The 21,648-nt window shown below is 34.9% G+C and overlaps 11 protein-coding genes across 11 annotated transcripts; 8 read left to right on the top strand and 3 right to left on the bottom strand.

Annotated features, from left to right (window-relative positions):
- Nucleotides 1-170: 170 nt before the first annotated feature.
- On the top strand, nucleotides 171-1,544 carry DFA_08937 (uncharacterized protein; the record flags this gene model as incomplete). Its single annotated transcript, XM_004356367.1, has 3 exons — nucleotides 171-868; nucleotides 942-1,210; nucleotides 1,282-1,544. 3 exons carry the CDS (start codon nucleotides 171-173, stop codon nucleotides 1,542-1,544), a joined length of 1,230 nt encoding a protein of 409 aa, XP_004356420.1.
- A 171-nt stretch (nucleotides 1,545-1,715) lies between these two features.
- Nucleotides 1,716-2,570, bottom strand: DFA_08936 (uncharacterized protein; the record flags this gene model as incomplete). Its single annotated transcript, XM_004356366.1, has 3 exons — nucleotides 1,716-1,880; nucleotides 1,953-2,192; nucleotides 2,550-2,570. The coding sequence occupies 3 exons, from the start codon at nucleotides 2,568-2,570 to the stop codon at nucleotides 1,716-1,718; spliced, it is 426 nt and encodes a 141-aa protein (XP_004356419.1).
- Nucleotides 2,571-2,674: 104 nt separating this feature from the next.
- DFA_08935 (uncharacterized protein) lies at nucleotides 2,675-3,976 on the top strand (the record flags this gene model as incomplete). The annotated part of the gene is made up of 2 exons (XM_004356365.1): nucleotides 2,675-2,824; nucleotides 3,068-3,976. 2 exons carry the CDS (start codon nucleotides 2,675-2,677, stop codon nucleotides 3,974-3,976), a joined length of 1,059 nt encoding a protein of 352 aa, XP_004356418.1.
- A 225-nt stretch (nucleotides 3,977-4,201) lies between these two features.
- Nucleotides 4,202-5,707, top strand: psmC6 (26S protease regulatory subunit S10B; the record flags this gene model as incomplete). Its single annotated transcript, XM_004356364.1, has 3 exons — nucleotides 4,202-4,415; nucleotides 4,666-5,442; nucleotides 5,517-5,707. The coding sequence occupies 3 exons, from the start codon at nucleotides 4,202-4,204 to the stop codon at nucleotides 5,705-5,707; spliced, it is 1,182 nt and encodes a 393-aa protein (XP_004356417.1).
- A 286-nt stretch (nucleotides 5,708-5,993) lies between these two features.
- On the bottom strand, nucleotides 5,994-7,512 carry hmgL (hydroxymethylglutaryl-CoA lyase; the record flags this gene model as incomplete). The annotated part of the gene is made up of 2 exons (XM_004356363.1): nucleotides 5,994-7,080; nucleotides 7,301-7,512. The coding sequence occupies 2 exons, from the start codon at nucleotides 7,510-7,512 to the stop codon at nucleotides 5,994-5,996; spliced, it is 1,299 nt and encodes a 432-aa protein (XP_004356416.1).
- A 777-nt stretch (nucleotides 7,513-8,289) lies between these two features.
- Nucleotides 8,290-10,726, top strand: DFA_08932 (uncharacterized protein; the record flags this gene model as incomplete). Its single annotated transcript, XM_004356362.1, has 3 exons — nucleotides 8,290-8,324; nucleotides 8,426-9,863; nucleotides 9,935-10,726. The coding sequence occupies 3 exons, from the start codon at nucleotides 8,290-8,292 to the stop codon at nucleotides 10,724-10,726; spliced, it is 2,265 nt and encodes a 754-aa protein (XP_004356415.1).
- Nucleotides 10,727-11,084: 358 nt separating this feature from the next.
- Nucleotides 11,085-13,294, top strand: prmt5 (protein arginine methyltransferase; the record flags this gene model as incomplete). The annotated part of the gene is made up of 4 exons (XM_004356361.1): nucleotides 11,085-11,405; nucleotides 11,486-11,923; nucleotides 11,995-12,464; nucleotides 12,532-13,294. 4 exons carry the CDS (start codon nucleotides 11,085-11,087, stop codon nucleotides 13,292-13,294), a joined length of 1,992 nt encoding a protein of 663 aa, XP_004356414.1.
- A 1,033-nt stretch (nucleotides 13,295-14,327) lies between these two features.
- kinX (LISK family protein kinase) lies at nucleotides 14,328-17,469 on the top strand (the record flags this gene model as incomplete). Its single annotated transcript, XM_004356360.1, has 5 exons — nucleotides 14,328-14,646; nucleotides 14,730-14,878; nucleotides 14,980-15,084; nucleotides 15,174-17,275; nucleotides 17,463-17,469. 5 exons carry the CDS (start codon nucleotides 14,328-14,330, stop codon nucleotides 17,467-17,469), a joined length of 2,682 nt encoding a protein of 893 aa, XP_004356413.1.
- A 195-nt stretch (nucleotides 17,470-17,664) lies between these two features.
- DFA_08929 (Trehalase precursor) lies at nucleotides 17,665-19,377 on the bottom strand (the record flags this gene model as incomplete). The annotated part of the gene is made up of 1 exon (XM_004356359.1): nucleotides 17,665-19,377. The coding sequence occupies one exon, from the start codon at nucleotides 19,375-19,377 to the stop codon at nucleotides 17,665-17,667; it is 1,713 nt and encodes a 570-aa protein (XP_004356412.1).
- Nucleotides 19,378-19,745: 368 nt separating this feature from the next.
- On the top strand, nucleotides 19,746-20,919 carry DFA_08928 (uncharacterized protein; the record flags this gene model as incomplete). Its single annotated transcript, XM_004356358.1, has 2 exons — nucleotides 19,746-20,641; nucleotides 20,721-20,919. The coding sequence occupies 2 exons, from the start codon at nucleotides 19,746-19,748 to the stop codon at nucleotides 20,917-20,919; spliced, it is 1,095 nt and encodes a 364-aa protein (XP_004356411.1).
- Nucleotides 20,920-21,123: 204 nt separating this feature from the next.
- DFA_08927 (uncharacterized protein) lies at nucleotides 21,124-21,640 on the top strand (the record flags this gene model as incomplete). The annotated part of the gene is made up of 2 exons (XM_004356357.1): nucleotides 21,124-21,434; nucleotides 21,535-21,640. The coding sequence occupies 2 exons, from the start codon at nucleotides 21,124-21,126 to the stop codon at nucleotides 21,638-21,640; spliced, it is 417 nt and encodes a 138-aa protein (XP_004356410.1).
- Between the last annotated feature and the right edge of the window lie 8 nt (nucleotides 21,641-21,648).

The following is a 21,648-nucleotide window of genomic DNA, read 5'->3' as shown; positions in this document are numbered from 1 at the left end:
AAGATATACCAAATAAAATTTAATAAAGTAATATAATAAAAATGAAACAACCAAGCCGAGTTTATAATTTCCTAGAATTAGCTGACTTATATTATTTTACAAAGTTATAACTTTGTATATCATAGAACAATAAATAATAATAATATTATATATTGCATAAGGGTAATGGGATGAATAAGGATATAATCAATCTCGATGACGATGATCAAGAAGATGATAACAACTACAACAATCAAACATCATCATCTTTTAACAACTACAACATCAAACATGAAGTTAAACAAGAACAACAACAAGTGAAGAAACCATTGGCAACAAGCAACTCGACAACTTCTTCATCTTCTTTGAGAAATGGTGTTGCTAACAATGTGGTACGAAAGACACCTTCTTCTTCTTCTCAAAAGGCAAAGGCCATCTTACCTTTTGATAAGAATCGAACAAGAGTGTTCTTGGCAGACGTACATCAAAATCGTATCAATAGAATATCAGAAGAGTGTATGAGGAGTGATGGTATTCAAATATATGAACCAACCAAATACAACAACTACAATAATAATTACACCGACAATAATGTAAAGAACGAGAATGATAACAATACGACAATGAACGTAAAAAAGGAGAAATATAATACCAACAACAATAACATGAATATAACAAATAACAACAATTCACCAATTGAAATCGATGACGACGACGATGATGACTATGATGGTTATGGCTCATCATCTACCTCTACTACCTCTACAACTTCTACAACCAATAATGGTAAACAAAATGGTAAAGGATATGATTTGGATCAATACAGAGACATGCGTAATCAATTATCTTTATTAAGAGTAAAGAAACATCAATCTTATAGAAATGATAAGTATGTTTTTAAAAGTAACAACACATGGATTATAGTACCATCAATGATTTCTAATATTTTTTTTTAAATCTAGATTATCAACTAAAAAGATGTATACAATGGCAGATGTTGAAAGCCTATCGAAACAAGAAGAGGAAAACAAGATGCATTTTGCATCAACCGATCATAATTCTGCAGATAATAGACGTGGAAAAGTTAATACTATCAATAATACATTTAGAAATCCAGAGTCAATTGGTAGGAAAGCATTGGAACTCAGTAATGCATTTAGAGCCAAGAATAATAGACCCCCGTGTCAATGGCATCAAGGTATTTTTGGTATTGCTGTTGAACATTGTAAAAGTATGTAAAAATTTGTATATCTATACAAAACCACTAAATATCGTTAACCAACAAAACCTTTTATTATATAGATATGTCAGATAAAAAGGTTCCATTTGGACATGGAGGATTTCAAGAGAGAATAAAAAGGTTTCCATTCCGTCACATTAAAAGTGGTGAAAATGTTGCAATGAATAATTGCGATGCCACTGTTGCCGAAGTGGCAGTCGAGGGTTGGATCAATTCCAAAGGACATCGAGAGAATTTATTGGCCGACTATAATATCTGTACGATTGGAGTATACCAAGGATCAGATGGTATGTGGTATTTAACTCAATTGTTTGCTAAAACTTAAAGACCAAAGAGAAATAGTAGTAATACGCCGTATCAAAAGGTAAAATAAATTCTCCGAAATGATCTCTTGAACAACACTGTGTTGAAGAGGGTGGTCTCAATGGTATCAAGTTTTCCACCTCCTCTGGACGCACAACCCATAGATAATTTAAAGTATTCTAACTCAATTTATTTATTGGAGAATGACAGCTTGCATTAATCTTTTTTGTCTTTCTCTGATGATTTGTTGTACAACAGTATTAAAGTTTGTGATTTCAGCCAAAGAAAAACCTGGTTTATAGTGTGACCCTAGGTTATGGACGATTTTAACGGTCTTGTCAACTTCATTAAAATGTAACTATATAAGTTTTCAAAAAAAAAATATATATTAGCGTTTTAATCATATATTATTTCTATCTATCTATCTTACAATTCTTAGTCTGTAGAATACTAAAAGAAGGCCAAAACGATTCATGTCTTGGAAATATTCATCACTGTGAATTTCAAGAGCTTCTTGTTGATCGATGCTGTATCCTTCATCACTCGTTTTGTCTTGTGATCTAATATAACGCAACTCTTGGTACAGGACTGCCAAAGGTTCATCAACATTGAGGAACATGTCATGAGCTTGTGCAATTAACTTTTCTGAAATATCTCCCATTTTAAATAACTAGTAATAATAATATAAAATATTTGTTGTTATAAATATGTATGTAATTATGAATTGGATGTAGACGACAAAGTAGTATAAATATCTTTGTTTTTGGACGACCGAGACAGAGAACCACCTGATTCATTACGAAAGGTAAAAACTCAAGATGGTTCTAAAGACTAGGATAATGGAATGATTACATTTGAGAAAATATCTGATTCTCGCGAAACATATGTCAGAATCTGGAAAACGAAAATATATCAATTTATAATATATTACCATCAATCCTTGATTATAATATTACCTTTTTGTTAGGATTGAAGGGTATATAAATATATGAACAAATAAATAATTATTATTCTTCTGATCAACTACAGTTGAACATTCAATTTCCATTTTTTTCAAACAATTTTTGAAAACACTCATGACTTCAACCTTTTTTTAATAAATTTATTTATTTATTTATTTTTGTATATATAGAACAAGAAAGAGATACTAGTATGAACAGAGAAGCTACGTCACAGCAACAGTTAAATCTGTCTGCTTTGCAACGTTTAGATAATAAGATTGTAGATGTATTGGGAACATCGACTCATGTAGCCGTGTATAGGTTTGATGTTCAAACTCAACAATGGGTATGTCAACCACTAGTATAATAGATAGATTAGATAGATAATATAAGATTATACTTACAACATACATTATGTTACATGATTGTTATATATAATATATAGCATCGAAGAGAGGTTGAAGGATCGTTGTTTATTGTCAGACGTTTAGATGAACCTTTTGAAAAGTTGATCGTCATGAATCGATTGTCGACCAAGAATCTTGTCGAGGAGGTCAATGAGAAGCTGCTGATCAAGTGTCAGGGCCCTTATTTGATCTACAAGAATGATCAGGGTATCAATGGTATCTGGTTCTACGAGTCGTCGGATCAGGAAAAGATATTCCAACAACTCAAAGAGATCCAACGACAAAAACAAGCACTTGCATCGTCTGGTGGCGTCCCTCCCCCTCCTTCACCATCTGTCTCACAGATACTACAACCTCCTCCTCAACAACTTGTAGCTCAACAACAACAGCAACAACAACAACAACAAATGGCTCCACCTCCAGGCATGATGTTGCCAGTAGCTGCACTTGTTGGAAGTCCTGGTATGAGTACTCCTCCACCTCAACAACAACAACAACAACAACCACAACCACAATTAGTACAACCACAACAATTAATTAATATGTTCCAACAACAACAATTAATTCAACAACAACAACAACAACAATTACAACAACAACAACAGTTGCAACAACAACAACAACAACAACAGGCACAACCACTTTCACCACCTCCACAAACTTCATCTCCACCTCTATCATCAAATCTTCAACAACAACAACAACCGATTCCACAACAATTACAACCGGATAATATTTTAGCTAAGCTTATGAACTCTGTATCGATACAAAATAAAAAACGTGAAGAACAACAATTACAACAACAACAACAACAACAATCACAACAACAACAACATCATACCAATGGAAATTCAGGAATCCCAAATACTCAAACTAATAATAATAACGCCACAAATAATAATAACTCGACTGTCGCTAGCTCATCGACTGTTACACCTGCCAACATACCATCAACAACGTCTCCAGTGACACCACCAATCATTACCAAAGACCAATTCAAAGATACACTCAAAAAACTATTAAATGATGATCAATTTATCACTCAAGCCTATTTGTCATATATAAAATCAGCTGAAGCTGTCAAACAACAACAACCAAAACAATAATTAATTAAAATAAATATATACATAATAATCATTTACATAATAACCAAGACGTGGATTCGGAACCTCAAATTTTTTTTTTTAATATTTTTTTGAAAATTGGGGTTGTGAAGATCAACGCTCATCACCTTTTTTATATTAATTTTTTATTATTATTGCATTTTATATATATATTACATTACACACACATATTTGTTAAATAGATAGAGATATAGAGATAGATAGAAAATGTCAGACGAAGATACAAAGAAGGATTCATCTTTACAAGAATATAGAGATCGTTTGATTGAACATAGAAATGCTGAGCTACGTCTCGCAAAGACACACGAACTCATAAAGAAATTAAAGAAGGATTATGCAAAGACTGAAGATCATCTCAAAGCTACTCAATATATTGGTGAAATAATTGGTGAAGTTTTAAGATCATTAGATGAAGAAAGATGTATGTTGATAGAAAAGAGGAGAAAATCAAGAGAATAAGAGAGAGAGAAGTTAGCAATCATCATCATCATATCATTATCATCAAAGTATATATATTATTTATATAATAGATTGATATTAAGAATGATTGATGATAATAATGATGATGATGATGATAGGTGATAGATGATTGTAATATACTTTCACTATTTGTTTTTAACCTCCTTGTTTCTATTTCTCTTTTTCTCTATTTCTAATTTTTTTTTTTTTAGATATTGTTAAAGCATGTAATGGACCAAGATATGTAGTAAGATGTTCAAATTATCAAGACAAGGCACATTTATTAGTACCAGGAGCCAGAGTTACATTGGATTTGACAACATTGACCATTTTAAAGATCCTCCCAAGAGAAGTCGACCCAATCATTTTTAATATGACCACAGAGAATCCAGGTAGCATCAGTTACACAGAGATTGGTGGTTTGAACTCACAGATTAGAGAGTTGCGTGAAGTCATTGAATTGCCACTTTTGGTACCCGAATTGTTTGTTCGTGTCGGTATCAAGCCACCCAAAGGTGTCTTGTTGTACGGCCCACCAGGCACTGGCAAGACCCTTTTGGCCAGAGCCATTGCTAGCAACATCGAAGCCAACTTCCTCAAGGTTGTGTCGTCTGCCATTGTCGACAAATATATTGGTGAGAGTGCTCGTGTCATTCGTGAGATGTTTGGCTATGCTCGTGATCATCAGCCATGTGTCATCTTTATGGACGAAATCGATGCCATCGGAGGCAGACGTTTCTCTGAAGGTACCTCTGCCGATCGTGAAATCCAAAGAACCCTCATGGAACTACTCAACCAAATGGACGGTTTCGATACCCTCCAAAAGGTAAAGATCATCATGGCCACCAACAGACCAGATGTCTTGGACCCTGCTCTCCTCCGTCCAGGTCGTCTCGATAGAAAGATTGAAATCCCACTTCCAAATGAAGCTGGTCGTGTTGATGTTCTTAAAATTCATGCTTCCTCTATTACTAAACATGGTGATGTTGGTATGTAAAAAAAACAAAATTAAAACAAAAACAAAACAAAGAAAGAAACTAATTAACAATTTAATATTCTATAGATTATGATGCAGTAGCTAAATTGGCAGATGGATTCAATGCTGCTGATCTTCGTAATGTTTGTACAGAGGCTGGTATGTTTGCTATTAGAGCCGAAAGAGATTTTGTCATTGAAGAAGACTTTTTAAAGGCTGTTAGAAAGGTTAGCGACACAAAGAAATTGGAAACTAAATTGGATTATCAAAAGATTTAAATTTGATTTTGGTTAAAATTAATAATAATAATAATAACAAAAGGAAATGAAATATATATAAAAAAAACAACAAACAAATACAAAACACAACCAGGAAATAAATAATTGTAATATTTTAAAACAACAATATCAAATGATAGATATCGAGAAAGATAATGAGTTTGCCTAAAAAAATGAGAAAAAGGAGGATAGATATATATAATTTATTTTATATATATTTTTAAAATATGATATGAATATATAGTTGTATTTGTAGTTAGTGTTAATCTATCTTTTGTTTTTTTTTTTATATACAATGTTTGATGGATTGTGAAGTGGTATTATTATTATTATTATTATTATTCTTTGATTTTGGTGATAAACATTCTTCAGATGTTAAAGTATGAGTAGTAGTAGTGGATGAAGTGGCGTGTGATGGGTTGTGATTTTGGTCATGGGCAATGGCCGATTGGAAGGCAACTGGCTTTTCACTCTTGTGAGATAATGCCAGTGACACCTTGGATGATGGAGTCTTGTGTAAAATGGTGGACACCCAACAACTGATATCTAATATTTTCTCGAGATCTACATTGGTCTCGATACCCAAATCCTTCATCATGTAGAGGACATCCTCGGTGGCAACGTTGCCACTGGCACCCTTGGCATATGGACATCCGCCCAAACCTCCAACCGAACTATCAACTACATTGACACCAAACTGTAGTGCTGTGAGGATATTAGCGAGTGCTTGTCCGTAGGTATCGTGAAAGTGGACAGCAATGGCCGACATGGGGATTTCCTGTGACACGGCAGACAACATTTTAAAAGTGGCACCCGGTGTACCAATGCCAATAGTATCACCCAATGAAATTTCGTAGCACCCATAGTCGTGTAGTCGCTTGGACACTTCGACCACCTTGTCGAGCGATATACGTCCTTCGTAGGGACACCCCAGTACCGTCGACACATATCCACGTACTCTAATACCATTGTCCTTGGCTTGTTGACACACATCCTTGTAACGTGCCAAACTCTCGTCAATAGTAGCATTGATGTTTCTCTTGGAGAATGTCTCGGAGGCAGCTGCAAACACAGACACCTCTTTGGCACCGGCCTTTAGGGCGGCTTGGAACCCCTGTAAATTGGGTGTCAATGATGGATATGACACACCTGGCACAGCAATGATTCCCGCCATCACCTCTTTGCAGTCGGCCATCTGAGGCACCCACTTTGGCGACACAAAAGAAGTACTCTCAACCACCGACAAACCCGTGTTTGCCAATCGATTGATCAACTCTATTTTATCATGTGTCGATACTATTTGCTTTTCATTTTGTAGTCCATCGCGAGGACCAACCTCTACAATCTTTACAAAGTCTGGGAATGGTCCGAATCTAAATAGATAGATAGCATAGATATTAAATTTAAAAAATAAAAGGAAGGAATCAGATCACCAAATTTTTTGGGGGCAGAAGTTTGATGTTCCCAGGATAATCCCGAAATGGAGAAATGAATAAATTGGGGAAATGAGATGGTTTAATTAATAACAAAGAATAGAATAGAGAGTGTTCAACTGTTGTTTGTGAGAGAGAGAGCGAGAGAAAGTTAACTTACCTCTTTATATCATTGGTCTTTTTGTTCACATGAATGAATGTTCTATTGTCAATACTGAATTGTTGATTATTACTATTTGAAAAGAGGAATGATGATGTTATTGCTGAGGAATATGATCTACTAACAACTGTTGTTGTAGTAGTAGTATTGATTAATCTTGAACATTTAACAAGTTGATTCGTAGATGATTTTAAAAGATTATTTAACATCATTTTTAATTGATAAGTAGTATTATTATTATATAAGTATATTTAATGTTGGTTTTATATGTACAAGAAAGAGGTGATAAAAATGATTTGAATTGATTTATGAGTGTTGTTGTTGTTGTTGTTGTGCTGTCTGTGTTGTTGGGTGTATGTGGATTTGAAGATTGTTGTGTAATGCTGCTTTAAAAGAAAGACAGATAGTTTTAGATAAAATATTGAATTAAATAGAAATAGATAGAGATAATTAAAAGTACGTATATGATGAATGATGAATGATTATTAAAAAAGCATGTGTGTTTGCTTTTGTTGTAGTGTTGTTGTCAGTCACTGCAGTGCTGTTGTGTTGTTGTGTGTGTTTATTGGGGGGAAATTTCGATTTTAATTAAATTAATAGGAATAAAGTTGTTCTATTGAACGTTCAAACCATGATGTGATATGACGAAATTAAAAGTAATCGAAGCTTTTTATTAATGTCTCGGTTCAAGAAATCGGCCACCGCCAATATCACCAACACGTTGTTTGTCGTCGTTTGACTAAAAATTGAATAGGCTTTTGAGCTCTGCTTTTGTATCTTGACAAAAAAATCAGGTATTAAAAAAAAAAAAAAAAAAAAAACAAACAAACAAAGACCGAGATACCCAAATTGGTCGTATCAGATGATATTGAAGTTACAACTAGTGTGATAGTAGTATTAGTATTATTATTATTATAGAATCGACACTGTGTCATAGGGTAGATAGATAGATATAGATATAGATAGATAGTTGAACAAACATCATCGCAATGTCTCACCTCAAAAAGAAGATAAAGGATAAGTTGTAAGTGTGTCACATGTGACGATATTGGTTGGTCCTCCTGAAGGACATTTACATTTACATTTAACTAACTTGTACATCCTTTGTTATTATTGTTGTTGTAGCGAGGCAGAGAATGAAAAGAAGGAACTAGCAGCAGCAGCTGCAGCAGCGGCTGCAGAGGAGAAAGGGTCAAAGTCAAAGAGCAGTCGTCATCACAAGAAAGACTCCCGCAAGGAAAAGGAAAGGGAAAAGGAAGAGGAACAAGAAGAGGAAGATGTTGTTGAAGAGGAGACTGAAAAGAAACATCACAAAAAGAAACATCATTCAAGCAAACAAAAGAAGAGCAAAAAACAACAACAACAAGAAGAGAGTGACCAAGAAGAGGAAGAAGAGGAAAAAGAAAAGGAAAAGAAACACAAACATAAAAAGAGAAAAGGAAAGTCGTCATCCTCCTCTAAACATGCCGCTGCTACAAGTGATAATGAAGAGGAACAACAAGTGGTAGAAGAGGCAGAAGAAGAGGAAGAGGAAAAGGAAAAGAAACACAAGAAACATCATCACAAAAAGAAGAGAAAACAAGTCGTTGAAAGTGAAGATGATAGTGGAGGAGAGACTGAAAAGGAACGTATCCGTGCTGAGAAGGAAAGGGAAAAGTTACTTGAACTCGAAGACATGGAAAGAGAGGAAAAAGAAAGAGAACGTGAACGTGAAAGAATGGAAAGAGAAGAAAGAGAAAGAAAGGAAAAAGAAAAAGATAAAGATAGAGAAAGAGATAGAGATAGAGATAATAGAGAAAGGGAGAGAGAAAGAGAAAGAGATAATAGAGATAATAGAGATAATAGAGAAAATAGAGATAATAGAGATAATAGAGATATAGTCAATAATAATAATGGTAATAAGAATAATAATAGATCATCTGAAAAACAAATAATGGATGATGATCCATTTGCATCAGATGAGGATATTATTAAACCAGACGAATATGAAGAGGAAGAGGAAGAGGAAAAGATCAAAAATATCAATAGACGAGAGATCATTCCAAGTTCTGAAAACTTCTTCAAGTCTTATCGTTCGACAAGTGTCAGTTCACCGTCGACCAAGAGTAAATTTGGAGAAAAGATATTGAGCAAGCAGATTGAAATTATAGAACCATACTTTCCACCTCCACCTCCAAGAATATATCAACCTCAGGGAGCATATGATCCATACCATAATTCGGCTCCATATGATCCATACACCAACAACAATGGTCATCCACCCGTTGACCCCTATCATAGCAACGGTGGTCATCACCCTTATGATAATAATAGTAATTATTCACCTCGACACTCTCAAAATGGATCTCATAATAGTAATAATAATAGTAATAATAGTAATAATAATAGTACCCATCCATCATCACCACCACCACCTTCTTTACCAACCGCTGTCCCATCCTCATCATCATCATCATCATCAACATCTACAACTGCATCAGCTGCTACTGCGGCAACATCATCAACCACAACATCAGCATTGGATTATTTTAATAGTGTAAATACAGAATGGGGATCATTAATCGTAAGTATAAAACAATAATGAAATGACATGTGACAGAGTTGTATTATTTACACCTTTTTACTTATTTTTAGCCATCAACTAATACTGCTTCTACCTCGACGACGACGACAACGACCACATCTACCATTCAACAACAAGATGGATCACCTTTGGAAAAACGAAAAGAGAAATCACGTTCACATAAACACCGTTCATCGGCAAAACAAAAGGAACACGATGAAAAGAGGAAAAAGATGTTTACAAAGGAGATATCAAAGGTTGTGATTACAAAGATGAACAAATATTACAAGGACAAAAAGATTTCCAACAAGGACGACTTTAAATATTTGGCAAACAAATTCACATTGTTGGCTGTTGAAAAAGATCATGGATCCTACAAGATTGACAATGACACTCCAAGAAAAATTGAAAAGCTTTTGGAATCCTACTTCCAAAACAAAACTGTATATGAAAGAAAGCAAAAGAAAGGTGATAAGAGTGGTAAAAAGGAAGATGAAGAGTACAATCCATCAAGTGTACTCGAAGACGACAATGATTTTGATATTGAAATGTCACCACTACCACCAACTATTGATGGTCTTTTGAAATTTAATGTGTCAACACCAACTACCACCACTGCCACCACCACTACTACTGTCGTTATTGATGTTACCGCCTCTCAACAGCAACAACAACAAGAAGTGAAACAACAACAACAACAAACCTCCATTTTCAATAGTGATATTACCAATGAGACTGACATGGATAATTTCATTCCTGGGGACATTAGCAAAATGGATATTGATGCAATCTTTCCAGATTCAACATCATCAATTATAGCAGAGGTATCCAATACCACAACATCCACCACTACCACAGAGTGATCAGATAAAATCACTCTACAACCAAACCAAACCAAAACTTCTAAAATGTAATACGATCCTATATCGATTTTATTATTCTTGTGTTATTTTAATAATTTAATAATCACCATTATTAAAAATATCAATAAACTCTTGCATAATATTATTCTACTACTATTGAAACATTTAATAGTACGGTTCTATTGAGTTATTTAAACATTGACAGTAGACCACTGCACCCGATTTGGTACTTTATAGTTTGATCGTCAGAAAAAAAACTAAATTTTCTTTTCATGCTCAGAAATCATGTTCATTGATTGATATTGGGATATTTATATATATTGTTTACTTTTTAAATATTAGTATAGTAATAATTGATATGACAAACAATAACAATAACTCACAGTGTCACGGATTCAGTTGTGGTTTAGACTATGCAGACATTGGTGATTTGGTCGAAGAGGTTGGGATGACCTACAATCTCGGCTTTGATTTCTTGTCTGTGCCCATCTCAACCAAACCAGAGGGAGATGATTGGGCTGTGCAACAATCACCTGCACCTACATCTACAATAGACCCTCTTTTACGTAGCGATCTTTTACTTGACTCTTCGCAATGGAAGAGTGTCATTGTCCCAAAAGTATCTGAATGGATTGACGTTGATTCAAACGATAAACAAACAAGATTAAGATCAACTGCTGTATGTATAATATATATATATATATATCTGTATCTAAAGGTAACTGTAACATACTAATATATATCAATATATATATATAGATTATGAAAAATGAGATATCATGGTCGGCTCATGTTGCAGTACCTGCATTATTAATACCTCCACCCAAACGAGAACAATCACCAAACTATGCACAAGTAATCAATCAATCATTATTGTCATTGATGAATATGAAGATGTGGATGAGAATGCCACTTAATCTCACAAGTGATAAAGATGACGAGAATTCTAACAAAGAACCATTATTAATCAATACATGGAAATGGTGGAATAACTTTAGAATGCTTTGTAATCATCATCCATCACTATTCCTTGCATTAGAGATGACAAAGACACTACCCAATCAACAAACACTTGAACAATGGTTGGGTGAACCAGTCAAATGTTTTATCATTCCAACATCTGTATTTGAAATCAACAAGGCTGGTTTCCCAACACTCTCAAAAGATCATCAAAAATTCCTTAAACAAATATTCAAGGTATATATATATGTCAAATCAAATTAACAAGAGAATTATTACTTACTAATCATATATTTTACCTAAATTAGCATAACATACAATTTATAATTAGTAGAGATTCGACAACAACAACAACAACAACAACAACAAAAGATACTACGACTACTACTACTACTCCTACTACTAAAATGGATATTAAATTGTATCATCAATATATTCAATTCCTTCATAGTAATCAGAGCCCAATGTCTGATCAAGAGTGTCTTGAACAACCATACCTCGATTATTTACAGGCACCTTTACAACCGTTGATGGATAATCTCGAGTCACAAACATACGAAATATTTGAAAAGGATCCAATCAAATACAAGGAATATCAACGTGCCATTGGTAAAGCACTTGTCAAACGTACTGGAGATAACGAGACTATGCACACTACAGTTATGGTAGTGGGTGCTGGTCGTGGTCCACTTGTTCAAGCTGCCATTTCTGCTTCAAAAGATGTAAATCGTCCAATCACTGTATATGCAGTTGAAAAGAATCCAAATGCCATCATAACGTAAGCAAAAAGAAATGAAATGAAAAAGAAATGGAATATTGATTGAATGATTTAATTTATTTTTTAGATTAAAAGGAAAATTACAATTAAATCAAGAATGGAAAGATAGAGTAACGATTATAGATAGTGATATGAGATATTGGAGAACTGATGTAAAGGCAGATATTATGGTTAGTGAATTATTGGGTTCATTTGGAGACAATGAATTGAGTCCAGAGTGTTTGGATGGTGCTCAACGATTTATGGCAGAGGATGGTGTTAGTATTCCAGCATGGTATACATCCTATGTTGCACCAATGTCATCGTCTCGACTATACAATGAAGTTGCCAATTACAACACTCTCAAGAGTTTCGAGACACCCTATGTTGTCAAACCACACAACTTTTACCAATTGGCCGAGTCTCAACCTCTCTTTACCTTTTCACATCCCAATGAATCTCTTCGTGACGCATTCAAGAATGCCAGTCATCCCGACAGCGTCAATGTCATGTCGGTGGTCGACAACACCCGATTCGACAGTCTCACCTTTAATATTGGTGTAGACGATGCCACTCTCCACGGATTCATTGGCTTTTTCGATTGTTGTCTCTTTGACGATGTTCACATTAGCATTAATCCAGCCAATTTCTCAACGGGTATGTTTAGTTGGTTCCCCATCTACTTTCCCATTAAAGAGCCAATGAGTGTCTCTTCTAAACACCCAATCACCGTTCACTTTTGGAGAAACTCTAATCGCTCCAAAGTATGGTATGAATGGTCTTCCATCTCTTCATCCAATGTCACCCCAATTCACAATCCATCAGGTAGATCATATTGGATTGGTTTATAGACAAATTAAATCAAATCAAATAATAAACACATCAAAGCAAAGCAGAGCAGAGCCAAGAGTAGTAGTCAACATCAATCAAATCAAATCTATAAATGGGTGATATCTGTTTTCATTTCATTTCATTTTTGTTGCATTGTTATTATTATTAAGATCTTATGGTGATAGCGAACCGAAAGGGCATATACAATGATGACCATTGTCCCTTCGACTTTCAAAGAATAACCGTTACTTTGGTTTAAAAAAAAGTAATTGATTTTTTTATTTTTTTTTGAATTTTTTCATCCAACTATCACGCTCAAAAAAATCATCCCCTCATATCAAAGTCAACCATCCATCATTTTACCAACATTTTTTTAGATATTAGAAAAAAAGAGAGGGTAGGTAAGCAAACAAACAAACAAGCAAATATACACATACCACCATTACATATACATCAATATATACAGCAGCAACAAGCAATGATGGTGACGTGACCATTGCCAATTGGTATCACATTGCTAAAAACAAGCAAGCAGAATAGCATACCCAAATTAAAAAGAAGATAGTGACAGTTGGCTGTGATAATATGATGATAATCTCAATCAACATGTTAGATATAAATAGAAATAGATATACTTTGTAAAAGAGAGAGAGAAGAATGTAATGATATATCGATTGACAGCTGACATGCATTATGATTTGACGGCGATGATGAATGGGATAATATTCGTTGCGATATTTTCTTTTTTTAATTTTTTTTCCACCTCCCTTTTACTATTCCTCCTCATCCTCTCCTCATCCTCTCACCCTCGAGATTACTTTTACTATGATATAGTTTATTTAGTTGTACTGACCTACCTACTACTCTTTTATCTATAGTTATTGTATTATTTATTTATTTTGTATAGGGTGTTGTAACATTTGTAGTAGTAGTATTATTATCATTATATTAGATTAATTCCTTATCTTTTGTACAAGTGACATATATCAATCAATCAAATTAAAACCACCACCACCTAAAAGTGTAATAATAGATAGATAGATATACAAAACAATGAATGGTCCAGAAGTTGATACCTCTGTTCCATCAATAGATAATAAGGCATGGACCATTGATTTCGATGATTTGGAGATTGGAAGAGAAATTGGAAGTGGAGGATTTGGTAAAGTCTATCGTGGAGAATATTTGGGTGCACCTGTTGCCATCAAACGTGTACACATTGCACCTGATGATCCCAACAGAAAGGATCTCGAAAAATTCCTCAACAGAGAGATTGAAACTATCAAGTTATTCTCTCATCCCAACGTTATTCAATTCATTGGTATTGCTGCTCATCAAGGTGACTTGTTTTTAGTTACTGAACTTGTTGTTGGTATATATCAAAAAAACAAAACAAACAAACACAAAAATATGTATCGCAACGCATATTAATATGTTTATTATTATTTATTTTAGGTGGCGATTTACAATGGTATTTAAAGAATAGAGCAGTTGAAATCCCATGGATTTTAAGATTAAATATTGCATATGACGTTACTTTGGCCATGTCCTATCTTCACAGTAAATCAATTGTTCATCGTGATTTGAAATCTTCAAATTTGCTTGTAACTATACAACATAACACACACACACACACAACAAATATTCAACCCTATTATTCATTAATATATTAATAATACTTATTCTTTTTCCTTTTCTTTTTTAGATTGATCCAAATTGGAAAGTAAAAGTATGTGATTTTGGTTTTGCTAGAATTGTAGATGATGAAAATAATAAATCAATGACTATTTGTGGAACTGACAATTGGATGGTATGTAGATAGAGATCTATATATATAGAGAGACACATGTAGAATATACAAACAATATACTTATATTTATTTATTTATCTATTATTTAGGCACCAGAAATGATTCTTGGAGAAGATTATGATGAAATGTGCGATGTATTTTCATTTGGTTTAATTTTGTTTGAATTGATCACACGTAACAAGCCAACACCAAGTATGCGTAATGGTGACTTTTCAATTAACCTCGAGATGCTTTTGGCACAAGTTCCAAACGATTGTCCAACTCCATTTACCCAATTGATGCTCAACTGTATCAAGGGCGAGCCTGTTGATCGTCCATCCTTTAAACACATCTCACTCACCATCAAGACGATGCGTACCAACTTGTATGGTGTCGTCCGTCCCAGTTCCATTGCCTACCCTCCACTTCGTAGCTTCAACAGCGTCCCCATTCAAAACTTTAACTCTGTCACTCAACCACCCATCCCCGAATCACCCACCAAGGGTTTGATTGCTGATGCCAAAAAGATTATTTCTACTCGTGGTAGATCAGGCTCTTTAGATGGTGCAGTTCATCCAGAAGAAGAAGAAGAAGAAGAAGAAGAGGAAAAGGAAAATGAAAATCAAGAGGAAGGATCAAACTATGAAAGTTCAGTTGACCAATTCAACCTTTCAAATAGCAATGGAAAGGATGAACATCAACATGAAGAAGAACAACAAGAACAACAAGAAGGATCAGATGAAGAAGATGATGGATATGACAAGGTACAAGAAAGTGGAGAAGATGAACAAGAGGATGACGAGGAACAACAAGAGTTTTCAAATCAACACCAAATTGCTTCTCCAATCAGCTCGGCATTCTACTCGTCGTCGACCACAGACTCACCAAACAAGACCAAAAAGAATGTTTCCTTTGCCAACCAAAAATCAATTCATAGATATGAAAAGCCATCAGACGACGAAGAGGAAGATGATGATGACATGTATGACAATGAATATTATGATGGAGAAGATGACGACGACGATGAGGAAGATTACGACGAAGATGATGATGAAGATGAATATGACTATGGAGAAGAGGACGAAGAGGATGAAGACGCTATCTACCGACAACGTGCTCAACAAATCTACAATCAAAATCAGATATACCAAAACGAAGAGGAAGATGACTCTGACGATCGTCTTAGTGACGATAGCGACGAACACGTACAACCTCCAGTTCACGTAGAGGAATACAACTCTGAAGATGATGAAGTTAGCAGTCTTGTCGAACAAGAAGGTGTCGTTCAACCAACCATTCAACTTACTCAAGTAGTTGAACAAGAACCAACACAAGTTCAAGATGAAATTAAACTCGATGATGATGATGATTCAGAGTCAAGTCAAGATGAACAAGATGAAGAACAAGAAAAACAAACAGATATCAAGGTTCAAGAAGAACAACAAACTCAAACCACTTCTATTGCTATTAGTTCTACTCAACAAGAAGAAGAAGAACAAGAACAAGAACCAGTTGCTATTGTGGAACCAACTCCAGTTTCTGTTGAAGAACCAACCAAGGTTGAAGAACCAGTTACTGTTGTCGAAGAACCAACACCAGTTGCTGTTGTTGAAGAACCAACCCCAGTTGAAGAACCAGTTACCGTGGTCGAAGAACCAACCCCAGTTGAAGAACCAACCAAGGTTGAAGAACCAGTTACCGTTATTGAGGAACCAACCAAGGTTGAGGACCCAACTCCAGTAGTCGTTGTTGAAGAACCAACCAAGGTTGAAGAACCAGTTGCTGTTGTTGAGGAATCAACCCCAGTTACCGTTGTTGAAGAACCAACCAAGGTTCCAGAACCAGTTGCCGTTGTTGAGGAACCAACACCAGTTGAAGAACCAACCAAGGTTCCAGAACCAATTGCAGTAGTTGAAGAACCAATTCCAGAACCAGTCAAAGTTCAAGAACCAGTCAAGATCGAAGAACCAGTCAAGGTACAAGAACCAGTCAAGGTTGTCGAACAACCACCAGTTTCACCCAAACCAAAATCCAAAGAACAACCAACAACTAATATCAACCCAACCATTTCTACAACTACCACCTCTTCACCTAAAGTGCAATCTGCAACTGCAACAACAACCACTCAACCATCATCACGTACAAACTCTAACGAAAAGGCTCCACTCATTTCAAACAAAGTTCAAAGAAACTGTTGCAATTGTTTTGTCATGTAAGGGGTGCTATTTATTTACTTTTTTAAAAATATAAAATCAATCAATCAAACAAACAAGCAAACCTCACTTTTTGATAAAATTGCCATTCACCATACACCTTTCTTTCTTTCTTTCTTACCATATCACTCATCCACCCATGTTTTCAATCAAATGGTAATGGCGCCGATTAAAATTTAATTTAAGATCCTGATCCATTCAAAAAGCTCCCCCTCCCCTATCTTATTTAATGTTTAAACTATTATACTAGTAATCTTATTAATAAATTATATTCATATTGAAATAATCCCAAATTAGTTAATTCTTTGTTTGCCAGCCAAAATTATGGCATAATAAATAGATAAATTGTTTATATATTTTGTGTAATTTTAAAAAGTTGATTGTAATATTAACAACTACGTAATGTAATAGTATTTCCATATTTTGATAGTAAATTGAGAGCAAAACCATTAGACCAACCAAAACCAGTTTGAACTGCGTATTCGCCACCTCCACCTGGTAGACCAATATCGGTAACATTATATTTTTCAAATAATACACCGCCATTTGATTGTAAAGTCTCTTGCCATCCACAATAGTTTGTAGTGATCCATCTTTCAACCATATCAAATGCCATCATTTTACCATCTACCAATTCTGTAGCTAGTAGACCTTCGACGAGGAAATACTCCAAAGGTGCCCATGCATTGGGGAAGTCCCATTGTTGACCAGAGTTGATCAATGATGTTGGTACGCCACCAACAAAATTCATGAAAATGGGTCTTGCCTTGTTTAGTATATTCGATAGTACTGTAGAATTGAATGTGATAGGGTCTTCTTGATATACTTTGGCCCAAAGTGGATGGAAATTGGTGATATAGTACTCGGTTTGAAGTTGGTTAGTGTCTAGATGATAATCAAACCATTGAAGATTGACTGGATCCCAAAAGACACTGTTGATAGCCTTGGCTCTTTGTGAAGCTTGATTTTTGTAATATGCGTGCATAGGTGAATTGCCAAGAGCAAGATGAAAACGGGCAAGTGTAAGCTCGTTGCGATATAATATAGAGTTGAGATCTACTGGTACAATTTCAATGGTTTCAATGGTTTCCAAGTCCATCGAACCAGGTTTCATCCATCTCGTAGAGAAATCCATACCAGATTCGGCGGCACTTGCAATCGATGAATAGAAAAAGGTTTGGTCTGCACCAACTGGAAGTGATTGAGCCATAGTATAATCCTCATAGAATGATTCGGGACGTGGTGAAGGGGTGGTTGCATTGTATAGGTTGAGTTTGAATCCCTTGACATTGACTGATCGTTGAGTCATCCAAAATTGGTATTCGGCGTCGAGTGTGGGGAGACCTTGTTCCAAGATGGATACATCGTTGGTAGCATCGAAATAACGCTCGACCATTTGCGTGAGAAGGGGTGGTTGTGAACGATCACTATAATAGATACGGCCACCGTTGGGAACGAATCCATAGAGTTGGATGAGTGCAAGATCGTTGGCAATCATACCACGTACGGTGGCAGTCATCTCTGATACGAGTAGTCCGATGACCATCCAATATGAATCCCAATAGTAAAACTCTCTGAATCTCGAACCAGCAATAATGAATGGGTTCTCGACTTGAACCGATGTGTAACAGTCTTGACACAAACCAGTGTGATTAAAGACACGGTAGAGATCGTTCCACATCTTGTGGACGGCCTCGCCAAACATCTTGAGTTGTGGGTCCTTGATATGCGACAAAAAGCGTGGGTGTGGAATCCAATCGACCGGCGTGGCAGCCTGTACTTCATACCCCGCTGGGTAGAAATACGTGTTGATAAAGTCAGTCAGCTGTTGTTTGTTGGGTCCACCCTCATTGGACGTGTTGGCCAAGAGTTGTTGGAAACTCGACAAGACCAACTCTGGTGATTGTCGAAGTGGCATATCTACAAATGTCTTGGAGTCGTTAAACACCTGTGCCAATTGAACAGTCTCTAATAATTGACCAGTACAATAGACCGGGTGAGTGCAAGGAATCGCATTGACCAATACACCATGATGATGATATAAAAGTAATGATACCAATGAAAATAGTACAATTGTTATAATATTATTACAACTATGCATTGTATATTGTGTGTATATGTGTGTGGGGAACAACAAACAGCAGTGTAATTGTATCTTTTTTAAAAATAAGAAAAAAGTATTTTGATCTCTCCTTTTGTATTCCTCTCTATCTCCTCTCTCTCTCTCTCTCTCCCTTTGTCACCTAAGGTATCTCTATCTATTTTACCCTCTTGTACAACTATATTACTTTAAATTAGTATAACACACATGCAATGCTTACCACCAACCACCAATTGCGTGAATCGAAAAAATTTCACCACACTTTTCCGTTTGGTTTCTATCATACGTAGATTGTTAAAAGTGACACATTTATGTATTAATACGTGTGTCTCCAAGTTGGCTGTTTTAATTTGATTTAAATTAATTGAATGACAATATTTAAGTCAAGTTTTAATTTTGTTCTATTTATTCTATATTCCAATCACCATAAATTCAATTATCTTGCCATCCACACCATGTCAACTATTACAAAACTACGTAGTGCTTCTACCACCAAAATACATAATTTGTTGGGGGAACAACAGGAAAATGCTAGTGTCAACAAAATATTAGAGACACAAAAACCGTCTATAATACAACCAAATTTGAAATCATACCTAAAGGCTTTTAGACCATGGTCACTAAAGGCTGCCACTTCATCTGCAATTTTAGGAGCTGCCATCGCTTATCATCATTCTGGGAAATTCAATTTAACATCTCTTGTCTTTACAACCCTTCTATCAGTATCATTACAAATCCTGTGTAATCTATTCAATAGTTACAATGACTTTGTAAACGAGGTAGACAAAGATGAACATTCTCACGACAGGACCATGTTTGACTATGGCCTAACCGTTCAACATATTGTCGGTCTCAATGGTATTTCCATTGTAGTTTCAATGCTATCATTGATTGTTATAATGTTTTCTGTAGGTGATCCAATCCTAATCAAAGAATTAATTATACCATATAGTATTGTTGCCTTTTTACTTGCCACCTATTATACATCGAATCCTTTGAAATTAAAGTATAGTGCACTTGGAGACGCCACCATTTTCGTTTCATATGGTCCTGTTTTATGTGTCCTTTCATTTATAATTCAAGCAAGATATTTTGATTGGGATGCCATCTACTACTCACTTCCATCGACCCTTGTTTTTACAGCCGTTGTACATATTAATAATAGTCGTGATTCAATCACTGATGCACAAGCTGGTGTAAGAACCATCGCCAATTTTATTGGACCTCAAAATAGTTTCTATCTACTCTTAATTTATTATTCAGTGTATTTATCTTTAAATTTAAAAAAAATTAACTCATCAGGTAACCCATTAATAATGATTTTTTTTCCATTTATTATTTAGGGCGTGTTTGGTATTATCATTGATTGCAATTGAAAAGAATTCATTAATGATGATTTTGCCTTTGATCACACTTCCAAAAGCCTATGACATTTGCAAGAAATTATTTGATAAGAGATGGAAATCTTTGGATTCAGAAGGTGCAAGTTTTGGATTTATGTTTGCTCTTGTACAATCCTTTGTATTCTTTTTAAATCAATAATATAATAAATTTAATATTTTCTCCTTTTTCTATTTGTCAATCATTAATATAAATATCTTTTTTTTCTACTGCTATGGGTTACGAGTAGATCATATGATCCGTCTCATTGGCATTTCCATAGTTGAATCGGTGCTATCAATGATTGGTGCCATGTGTTGTGTAGGTGATCTAGTACTAATTCGAAATCTAATTTTTCCCATTAGCATGGTTGCCTTTTTACTTGCCACTTCCTATACATCGAGTCCTTTGAAATTAGAGTATTCAGCACTTGGCGATGTGACTATTTTCATTTCATATGGTCCTGTATTAGTTGGACTTTCATTTATTGTCCAAGCTGGATATTTTGATTGGATTGCCATCTACTATGCTCTTCCAACTACCATTATCAATACAGCGGTTATGCATATTAATAATAGTCGTGATGCAATCACTGATGTACAAGCTGGTGTTAGAACCATAGCTAATTTTATTGGACCTCAAAATTGTTTCTATTTACTCTTAATTTATTATTGCACGTAATTATTTCACCAATCAAATCAAAAGTATAATATCATTTCAAAAAAGATATGTATACTCACAATTTTATATATTATTTTCTCTTTTAATTTTTTGTAGGGCATTTTTAATATTACCTTTAATTTCAATTGAAATGGATTCATTTATGGTTTTACTACCTTTAATCACTATTCCAAAAGCTTATATCATTTGTAAGAAATTTTGAAAAGTAAT

This window comes from Cavenderia fasciculata (assembly GCF_000203815.1).
Source record: "Cavenderia fasciculata unplaced genomic scaffold Scf_ET2XIPL01COFD4-5, whole genome shotgun sequence".
Taxonomy (NCBI): Eukaryota; Evosea; class Eumycetozoa; order Acytosteliales; family Cavenderiaceae; genus Cavenderia; species Cavenderia fasciculata.
The sequence above is the reverse complement of the archived record's forward strand: the minus strand, read 5'-3'. Positions and strand labels throughout refer to the sequence as shown.